Source organism: Erithacus rubecula (assembly GCF_903797595.1).
Source record: "Erithacus rubecula genome assembly, chromosome: 5".
Lineage (NCBI taxonomy): Eukaryota > Metazoa > Chordata > Aves > Passeriformes > Muscicapidae > Erithacus > Erithacus rubecula.
This window is the reverse complement of record NC_136687.1, coordinates 43,833,279-43,842,990: the sequence shown is the minus strand read 5'-3', so window position 1 is coordinate 43,842,990 and position 9,712 is coordinate 43,833,279. Positions and strand designations below refer to the sequence as shown.

At 57.1% G+C, this 9,712-nt stretch overlaps 3 protein-coding genes across 5 annotated transcripts; all 3 read left to right on the top strand.

Annotated features, from left to right (window-relative positions):
• The first annotated feature begins 844 nt into the window (after nucleotides 1–844).
• On the top strand, nucleotides 845–3,346 carry AP5S1 (adaptor related protein complex 5 subunit sigma 1). Its single transcript, XM_079307222.1, has 2 exons — nucleotides 845–1,049; nucleotides 1,496–3,346. Exons 1-2 carry the CDS (start codon nucleotides 892–894, stop codon nucleotides 1,920–1,922), a joined length of 585 nt encoding a protein of 194 aa, XP_079163348.1. The 5' UTR covers nucleotides 845–891; the 3' UTR covers nucleotides 1,923–3,346.
• A 131-nt stretch (nucleotides 3,347–3,477) lies between these two features.
• Nucleotides 3,478–5,908, top strand: LOC306802706 (sulfotransferase 1 family member D1-like). Its single transcript, XM_079307221.1, has 7 exons — nucleotides 3,478–4,497; nucleotides 4,572–4,697; nucleotides 4,800–4,897; nucleotides 4,996–5,122; nucleotides 5,203–5,297; nucleotides 5,379–5,559; nucleotides 5,684–5,908. Exons 1-7 carry the CDS (start codon nucleotides 4,353–4,355, stop codon nucleotides 5,794–5,796), a joined length of 885 nt encoding a protein of 294 aa, XP_079163347.1. The 5' UTR covers nucleotides 3,478–4,352; the 3' UTR covers nucleotides 5,797–5,908.
• Nucleotides 5,909–6,956: 1,048 nt separating this feature from the next.
• LOC306802703 (sulfotransferase 1B1-like) lies at nucleotides 6,957–9,683 on the top strand. 3 transcript variants are annotated; one of them, XM_079307213.1, is made up of 8 exons: nucleotides 6,957–7,092; nucleotides 8,052–8,203; nucleotides 8,386–8,514; nucleotides 8,632–8,729; nucleotides 8,836–8,962; nucleotides 9,040–9,134; nucleotides 9,210–9,390; nucleotides 9,464–9,683. In XM_079307213.1, the coding sequence occupies exons 2-8, from the start codon at nucleotides 8,056–8,058 to the stop codon at nucleotides 9,574–9,576; spliced, it is 891 nt and encodes a 296-aa protein (XP_079163339.1). In that variant the 5' UTR covers nucleotides 6,957–7,092; nucleotides 8,052–8,055; the 3' UTR covers nucleotides 9,577–9,683. The 3 variants fall into 3 exon arrangements, with proteins under 3 accessions (XP_079163339.1, XP_079163340.1, XP_079163338.1); XM_079307214.1 differs by having other exon boundaries at nucleotides 6,960–7,088; nucleotides 8,055–8,203; XM_079307212.1 differs by having other exon boundaries at nucleotides 6,962–7,092; nucleotides 8,055–8,203.
• Nucleotides 9,684–9,712: the final 29 nt, after the last annotated feature.

Here is a 9,712-nt window from a genome sequence, read left to right as displayed (position 1 = left end):
CCCTCTCCACGGCCCCTCTGGCCATGGGCCCCTCCATGTCCCCTGTGCCAGGCACACTCTCCTCCGTATGCCCCACTCAAGACAAGCACTTTTCCATGCTGGCCCTAGACATGTCCCCCTGAGCCACCTCAAGCCACATTTACTCCCATGTCCTCTCCCAGACGTGTCCAACCCCGTGCCCAGGAGCACACACTCCCTCCTGCATTTAGATCCCCAAACTGTGCTGAGCTGCCACTTTGATCCACAGACCCCGTGTTGCATTCCCAGAGTACCAGGATGGCCACATCAAAGACGCCCTCCCGTCTTATTTCAAGTGATTTGTCCTGCTCTAAGCCAGCCGCGGTTTACTTTGGGGGACAAGACGGGCTCCATCCTAACCCCGGAACCAGTGTTTGGGCACTGTGAGCTGGGGAGGGCGGAGGATGTGTGGGAAAACGGAGAGCGGCTGGCAGGGGCGAGGGCTGGGGCGATGGGAGCGTCCCTGGGCTGAGAGCTCAGGACGAGCACTGGCCCACTGAGAGTTGTCCCTGCCGGAGGGGTGGCAGCAGCGAGGCCCCGCAGGGGCACCGGCTGACCTGGACCCCAGCCAGGAGCACGGTGGGGGCTCAGAGCTCTGCCCCCCTCCCGGTGCCGGGGCAGCGTGGCGGAAACACGCCAGGGAGGGGAACACGGAGCACGAGTACGTATGGCTGCGGGCGGGTCGTCAGCAGTCCCTCCGCGGAAACAAGACCTTCGCCCAGGCCGAGCCCCGCGGCCTTTCCCCGCCAATCAGCTCTCGCTGCCCCCGAGCCTTGGCCAATCGCGACCCGTAGTCTGCACGCCGGGGCGCCCCGCCCCCCGCGAGGGCCGCTCCTTCCTCGCCAGCGCCGCCGCTTCCGGCGCGCCGGGGCCATGGTCCGGGCCTTCGTGCTGCTGGCGCCGGGCGGGCCCGCCGGCCACGCCCCCTGCCGCGTGCTGTACGCGCGCACCTTCGGGACCCCCCCCGGGACCGCCGCCGGGGGCCCCCGGCAGCGCCTCCGCCGCAAGGAGCAGCTGCTGGTCGTGGCCAGGTACGCCCGGGACATCCGCCTCCGCGGGAATCCCTTCCTGCGGATGCTGGGCGCGGTGGGACACCCGGCACCGTGTGCTCTCCATCTCCTGAACCCTCTGGACTTGTGACACCTCATCTCTCTCCCTGGGACCCCCACAGCCGTGATCCACCCTTTTTTTGATGGGAGGGCTCTTGGACTTTGCCTGACCCCCAGGGCTAGGACACGCCTTGACTGTCGGACACCTTCCATTCCTGAGGGAGTTTGTGGCAGCCCCCTTTTCGGGAGACAGGCCTCAGCGAGAACCCCAGGACCATGCCCCCTCCCCCCCCCATTCATGGGATCCACACTTTCTGGGGATGCTGGGCTCAGCAGGACCCCTGGGACCCTGTTCCCCCAATAGAGGGGTCACTGTCCCAGGATGAGGTGGAGGTCCTTAACACGAGGGTTCCCCTTTTCTCTTCCAGGCAAGTGGCCTCCCAGTGTCAACTGCTTCAGTCGTCCTTGGGGCGCCCATCCTCCCCACAACTTCCTCAGCTACCCGATGAGCCGATATCACTCCAAGATGCTCCAGGGGGTCTTTTCCAGATGCCCCCTGGAGACCCATTCCCTGAGCGGGTGACAGTAGTCTGGTTATCAGTGCTGGCTCTCGCCTTCGCCTTGGTTTGTGAACCCCAGGAGAATCTATCCTTGGCTGAGATCACCCTGCGGCGCCTGGCTCCCCGCCTGCTCCAGTCCCTTCGCCTCCTTGGCCCTGGTGCTGACGTGCTGCTCCGTCCTGATGCTGCTGATGGCCTTCTGGACCGCCTCCTGCCCCATGGACAGATGCTTTTTCTCAATGAATGTTTCCTCCAGGCAATGGACCGAGATATGGGTATCAAAACATGCCGCTGAGCTACAGAGATTACATTCCTGCCTACCACCCCTAGATATTTTTGTGGGATAAGAGACAAGGGGGGGATGTGAGATGATTGCTAAACCCTAGTAGGATGAATGAGAAATACAGTTGAGGAATAAAGAGCAATGAGCAGCTAAGGGTAGGGTTTTAATCCATTTATCCCCCAACACCATCATGGGAGAGCTAATACCCATCCTCATAAATCCACCTGAAGCTGGGACAGTGCCAAGTTCCTGCACTGTTTTCCTGCACTGTATTCCTACACATGACAGTGAATGGCCATGAATGGACACTAAAAGAGGGACCCTGGGTTGTGGTTACCCCAGCTGGGCAGTGTGGGGCAGGCAGGGGATCTCCAGCAGGGAGACTTGGCTCTGGGATGGGTCGTTGCCAGCGTACATGGGGCAACAAGGGGTGTATATCTGGCATTGGGGTGTCTGTGTGGGAGATTAAATAAACAAGCAGTGGGGCAGGATGTAGCTGTGTGCCTGGCACAGCAGTGTGGTGTCCCTAGATGGTGCTACTTGGGGCCAGGTGACCTGCATGACACCCTGAGAAGTGGCAGGAGCTTGCACCCACTTACCCAGCTCAGCAGGGTGTAGTGGGGAGCAGGGTCCTACTGTAGCAGTTTCTGGCTGCTGGGAAATCCAAGGAGGCAGGAACTGGCATGCACAGCTATTTGCTGGTGTGTTGGAAAGTCTGGGCACTGCCAGACCATGCAGAGGGGCCATCATGGGGCCAGACCCCAAAGTGCTTTCCCTTGAGTAGGGGTGCTGGGCACTGGGCTTCAGCCATTATGGGTCTCTGGCTGTTCCAGGGGATTTCACTGTGCCCTGGAGGTGTGGGGGCATTGGAGGCCACTGTGGCATCCCACCCTTTAGGGGAAGGGAGCACCATCTTCACCTTCCCATGTGATAGCAGCTGTCACATAATGCACCCACAACTGGCTTGGATACAACCAAGAGCCAAAGAGACATTATCCTGGAGTGTTTAAATTGTGTTAGCAATTAATTGTTGATGAGAATCAACTGGAATCCAAATGTTTGGGCCATTATTGTGTATGCACTGATATAATTCCATTTGCTGGATTTCAGTATCACCTGGTTTATGGCCAAAATTCTTTCTGTGAATCAGCCACCTGAATTACATCAAATGGGATAGTTATTTATGTGCGGAGATTTCCCTCTCCACCCTGAGGTCTAGTAGATTCAGGGGGAGTTGAAGGATATAAAGAATAATCTTTTCCCAATCCTCCGTCGTGGGAATCACCCTGTATGTTTCCATCCCATGTGAGACTGATAGACTTTTTCTGGAACTTTGATATCACTCTATATGGCACTGTTTCGGTAGCAGTTTGCTGACCCTATCCATTGTCTGCATTTCAATTTTAAGTAAAGGTCATAATGTTATTTCCTCATCATCAGATGAAAATGTTGCATGTATTTTTTGGTCAGGGTAACAGACCCATTTACTGTCTTCCAACTCCCTCATTGCATACAGAAGGTCAGAGTTGTGAGATTGTGTTTCTGCAAATTGTCCAAATGCTGTATCCTGCACTCCTTTCCCAGAGATTCCACTGACCTGGCCTGGACCAGCCACCACCTGGCTTCTGCTTTTCCTTGATCTCCTCCTGGAGCAAGGACAGCACCTGCTCCATTATGGCGGGTACTGTACAATCTGCTGGATCAGATCATCCAGGATGGAGCAGATCAGCTTATTCAGCCCTTTCCTACAGGAGCATCAAAAGAGCAACCAGGAAGGCAGAGAGGGAGACACCCCCTGCCTGCAGCACCCTCAGCCAGGTCCTGGCCACTCTGGTCCCCACGACAAGCAGGGACACTGCAGGACAACAGAGTGCTCATGAAGCGGTGGGGGGAGTCCCAGCCCCCAGCTGCTGGCACTTTGAACCTCCTTCACATCCTCTGTGCACTGTAGCTGAGCCAGCTCTCTTGAACCATTACAGCTTGGGTGTGGCGGGAGGGTGGAGGCGCCAGGGTTCCTGGACACCAGAGCACGTGGATTCCTTAGAGTATGGCTGTAATGGGAGCCCTGGCTGGCAGAGCTGTCCCTGTAGTTCCACAACTCTGTGGCACTCCGTGGCTGTAGCTGGGGGACAAATGCAGACAGGTGGGAGGAGAGGTGATGAGGGCTCCATTCCCAACCCTTCATGGCTTGGGCTTAGTGCATGGCAAGCATCCACATTAGGGCAGTATTCGACCAGGGATCAGGGCATCCTCCTGTGGCACTGGCAATACCTCTGCCACATGTGACCAGGGCTGGACTTTGTCTGATGGGGCACTGCCCTGGGCACAGTCCTGGCACAGGGTCCAGTACTGCCCTAGGCACAGTCCTGGCACAGAAGCTAGCCAGTTGTGGAGGCTGCCAGCCAGGAAGACAGCCAGTTCTGTGTGCACTCACTGTTAGCCATGGAGCAGGAAGATGGAATCAGGCAGGAGTTGGGAAGCCTCCATGGCATCCCCCTCTTCAAGAGTTTCATCGAGGGCTGGCCACAGGTGAAGGCTTTCCAAGCCCGTCCAGATGACCTGCTCATCTCCACCTACCCCAAATCAGGTGAGTAGCCCTGAGGAAGGGTGCAGGGGGGATGGGGTGACACCAGCCTTAGCAATACTGTCCCTGTGCTTCAGGCACAACATGGCTGAGTGAGATCATGGACATGATCTACCACGATGGCAATGTGGAGAAGTGCCGACGGGACGCCATCTACAACCGTGTGCCCTTCCTGGAAATGAAGGTCTCCAAGGATCTGAGTGGTGAGCTTCCCCAGCCCAGCTGCCTGGCTTGGGTGGAGAGGGAACAGAGCCAGTGAGGGGGTGAGGGTGCTGGGGCTCACCTCTAAGTCCCCTGTGCCACAGGCATTGAGCAGCTGGAGAAAACCCCATCCCCACGGCTGGTAAAGACCCATCTCCCAGTCCAGCTCCTCCCGACCTCCTTCTGGGAGAAGGACTGCAAGGTAACATGGTAGATGGACCCTGTCTCTCTCCCCATCTAGGTTGGTGGGGGAGGAGGCACCATTCTGTGCCTCTCAAACGTATCCTTGGTTCTCCCCAGATTGTCTACATGGCCCGCAACCCCAAGGATGTTGCCATCTCCTACTACTTCTTCCACCACATGGCCAAGATACACCCTGACCCTGGCACAAAGGCTGAGTTCTTGGAGAACTTCATGGCTGGCAAAGGTGTGGGATTCCCATCCTGGAAAGCCAGTGGGAAGTACATTCCCTGTACCCCCCTTTTCATCTAATCCCTTCACCCACAGTGGCCTATGGGTCCTGGTACGACCACGTGCGCGGATGGTGGGAGGAGAAGCAGAAGAAGAAGATACTCTACCTCTTCTATGAGGACATGAAGAAGGTGAGGCTGGAATAGAGGGGAAGGAGCCCTGTTTGTCATCCCCAGTTTTTTTTGGCATCTTCTCATGTCATCACCCTGCAGGACCCACGGCGGGAGGTGCAGAAGATATTGCAGTTTCTGGGCAAGGAGCTGGCGGAGGGAACAGTGGAGAGGATTCTGCATCACACCTCCTTCCAGGAGATGAAGAAGAACCCTGCTGCCAACTATGAGACCATGCTCCCCACCTTGATGGATCACAGCCTCTCCCCCTTCCTTCGGAAAGGTGGGGTTCGGCTGGTGGTGGAGGATTTGGGAGGGACATCCCTGGATGGTATTTCAGCACCCATCTGTGGCTGCAAATATTTCATGTGTGTGAGGATTTACCCCAGTTACTTTCTTGCCACCAGGGATCTCTGGAGACTGGAAGAACCACTTCACTGTGGCCCAGAATGAGCGCTTCAACCAGCACTACCAGGAGCACATGGCAGGTTCTGACCTCCACTTCCAGATGGAAGTGTGAGAGGCTCATCTCCCCAGGAGGACTGTGATTCTCCTTGCTGTCCTAGTGGGGAGGGTGGATCCAGATGGAGATTCCTGCACTAATTCACTTCCCCCCTGCAATAAATAATGATAAATGAAAGTTGAGTCCTTGCTGGTAGGGAAAATGAGGGTGGGACCTGAACCCCCTGCAGGTGTTCATCCTAGAGCATCTTCATGGTCATCCAGAGAGAGGGTAGGCACACTGGATTTTTAGCTAGTGATGGTCAGGCATCACCAGGAGTGGGCACCCTCCCAGAAACCACCACTGGCCCCTTTCAACTTGGGCTGCCCCAGCCTACCAAGGTGCCTGGAGGGACCAAATATCAGTGAGGAGGGGAAAAGTCCCAGAGCACCAGCAAATCCAGTGCTGCCACAGCCCTTGCATGCACAGGAGTTTTCATGCCTCTGGATTGTGGCAAGTTTCTTGACAGAGTGGGTGGTGATGAGGCTCTTCTTGGCCCAGCTGGAGCTTGGCAGCCCATGGTCTGTGGAACAAAGGTGAAGGGAAACTGCTCCCTGCTGGCATGTTGCCAGGCTCGGCAACATCACAGTCCTTGATAGATAGAGAACATACCCTGCAACCTTCAACCTGGCTGCACCTTGCCCCTGCTCTAGGATTCCTGGAGCAAACCAGTCCCTGTCCCACTGGGGGCAAGGGTGTGCTTTGGAGCCCGAAATTCCCTATTTACGCTCCATTTCTGGTTGGTTCTTGAGTTTCAAGATTGCAGCTTCTTGTCAAGACAGCTATATAGGGTTGTTCTGTCCCAAAGAGATGTAGCCCAGACCTAACTACTAAAGAGCAGCAGAGCTATGAGGGGACCTACCTCACAGAAATCCTTTTCACACATTCATTTAAATGCCACTGGAGGTGTCTTCCACTGGAAGATGTGCTTCTCCAGCTCCTAGCTTTGCCTGCCCTGTTTGCACATGCAGCCAATTTTGTTGGCATATGAACAGCAAAACACCTGAACACCTGCCATGGCATGCCTCATCTCACTGGGAATGTCTCACCGGGGACAAATCAGGGACGTTTTTCTCAAGGCTGGCTCTGCCCAGCTGCCATCTGTCCTGGCCTTCCCACTCCCCTCCGGCTAAGGTAAGGAAGAACATTTCACCACTATCAGCACCTTTAAACACTTCCCAGGAGTACTTGTGCTTTGCAACCCCGCAAACTTTGGACCCGTATTTGAGTGGAGTAGGGGTACGACCAAAGCCTGAACCCACATCCCGCTTACAAGCTCCACGTCGGTGTGAGGAGCTGGGGACGTCCAGGCAGGTGATATTCAGTCTCCCGGGATGTGGGTTGGGATTTCCTCCCTGTGTTTACCACTGCGGGTGGAGGGGAAGCTGTGATTTCCACTCCCGCTGCCCGTGCGTGTCCCGGCGGGTGCTGAGCACGGACAGCTCAGCACAGGCGCCCGGGGCCGTCCTCATCCCCGCTCGTCCCTTCCCTGCACTCCTCCCACCGCAAAACCGGGACCAAGTCGCTCCGGGCTCCAGTCCCAGCGGTGTCCCCCGCCTCCCTGCGGCCTCCATCTTCCCTGCAGGGGAAGGAAATTAGCAAATCCCGCCCTGTAAGCGGCGCCCGGAAAAGAGGCAAGTAACCGGGGGGGCTTTGTCGTTTCGGGGTGCCCTGGCCTCGTAAGCGGGGGACTTGCCGGGGTGGGTACGGAGGCTCCGTGTCCCCGCAAGCCCCCAGGAGGTGGAAGCAAGACATCAAGCCTCTCTCCAAAAATCACAGCGTGGGGGTTTTGCAGTTGGCATGTCTAGCGTTTCTGTGCTGGGTGGAAAGGCTTCCTGGGCAGAGAGTCCTGTGAGTCCTGCTCCTCGTTCTTGTCTCTGTCAAACTCTCTCTCAAGCCCCCTGAAAGCAAGGCTTCCCGTGCTGCTGTACAACGGGGAGACGGGGAGGAAAAAGCAAAGAGAAAACAGCCTGCAACTCCAGGCAGGAATGCGCCTGAGAGTTTTCACTCCCAGAAACAGCGCTGCCAGCTTGATGTGGGTAGCTGCCCACTGCCTGTCCAACCTGAGCCACCCAGAACTGGCAATGCCCTTCCACTCTTCCTGCAGGGCCACCTGGGCCCCAAAATCCCCACAGAAAACAGTGATGCCAGCAAGGAGTTTCCTTCATATGGCCAGGATGGCGGGGTTCAGCAGGGATTTTGGGGCCCCCAGGGAAGGAGGAGGGCCTGTGCTTCTCCAGCCAGCCAGCCCTGTCACATGTCCCTGTCCCCAGCAGGATGGCCGATTCGGGCACCTACCTGCGGCAGCCCTGGCGCACCGTGCATGGCATCCCCATGGTCAGCGCCTTCGCCCTCAACTGGGAACAGGTTGACAATTTCCAGGCCCGTCCTGAGGACATTGTGGTGGTCACCTTCCCCAAGTCTGGTGAGCATTCCCAAGGCACCAGAGAAGGGCCATGCTCAGGAAGCAAGGCACCAACCTGACAAAGCCTGAGCTGGTACTGGGGGCATAGCAAATGGCAACACTGTAGCTGGTGACTCTCTGGTTCCTGAGATGGGGCTCTAGTGGGAATGGCATCAACTGGACACCCAGTCTCTCTCCACCAGGCACCACCTGGGTCAGTGAGATCGTGGACATGGTCCTGAAAGGCGGTGACCCAGAAAAATGCAAGCAGGATGACATTGTGAACCGGGTGCCCATGATGGAGTTTGCTGCCCCTGGGAAGATGGCAGCAGGTAGTGGGGTGGCAGAGGGTGGTGGGTGGCAGTGGATGGGGGGGGGATGGGCGATGGGGCTTGGTTTTGTATGGGGAGGCACCACAGTAGGATCACTTCTGGGGGAAATCCTTACAGGCACAGAGCAGCTGGAAGCCATGCCATCTCCTCGCATCATCAAGACCCACATCCCAGCTCACATCTTGCCCAAATCCTTCTGGGAAAACCACTGCAAGGTATCAGGCTGGAATGAACATACTTGGAGGGATCCAGGAGACAAAGAGGGGCTGCCTGTCCCATTGGGACCTTGCAAATCCCCACATGCCAACAAGTATTTTACAGATGATCTATGTGGGGCGCAATGCCAAGGATGTGGCCGTCTCCTACTACCACTTTGATTTAATGAACAAGTTCCACCCACACCCAGGGACATGGGCCCAGTACCTGGAGGAGTTCATGGCTGGCAGAGGTGGGACAGGACGCTCCTGGGTGCAGGCGAGGGACCCTGCAGGGGACTGTCACCCACTGGCTGCTCTCCCCATGCAGTGGCATATGGTTCCTGGTACAACCATGTCAAGGGCTACTGGGAGCGCAGAAAGGATCACCCCATTCTCTACCTCTTCTATGAGGATCTGAAGGAGGTGATGGGGCAGGGTGGGTGATGGTGTGGGGCCTGGGGGTGGCAGGAGGGGTGAGTGTTGGCCTGTGTGACGCAGGACCTCCGCCGGGAGATTGCCAAGGTGGCCCAGTTCCTGGGGCAGAAGCTGTCGGAGGCAGCGCTGGACACCATCACCCGACACACTTCCTTCGAAGCCATGCGGGACAACCCTGCTACCAACTACAGCAAGGTGCCCTCCGACCTCATGGACCACGGCGTGTCCCCCTTCATGCGCAAAGGTGAGCGGCTCCGAGGGGCCTGTGGCACACTGTGCCCCCGGCCCCTGCTGAGCCCCATCTTGCCCGGCCACAGGCACCACCGGAGACTGGAAGAACCACTTCACCGTGGCCCAGAATGAGCGCTTTGACCAGGACTATGCGCAGAAGATGTCGGACACCGACCTGTGCTTCCGCACTCAGATCTGAGGAGGCACCGCTGCACACCCCCAAATCTGCCCTGTGCTGTGATGGCACTGCTGCTTTTCCTTCTTCTCCCCTGAGACTGCTGGAGAGAAATAAAATGTGCTCCCTGATCCTGCCCTGAGCCTGTGCTGATCCCAAC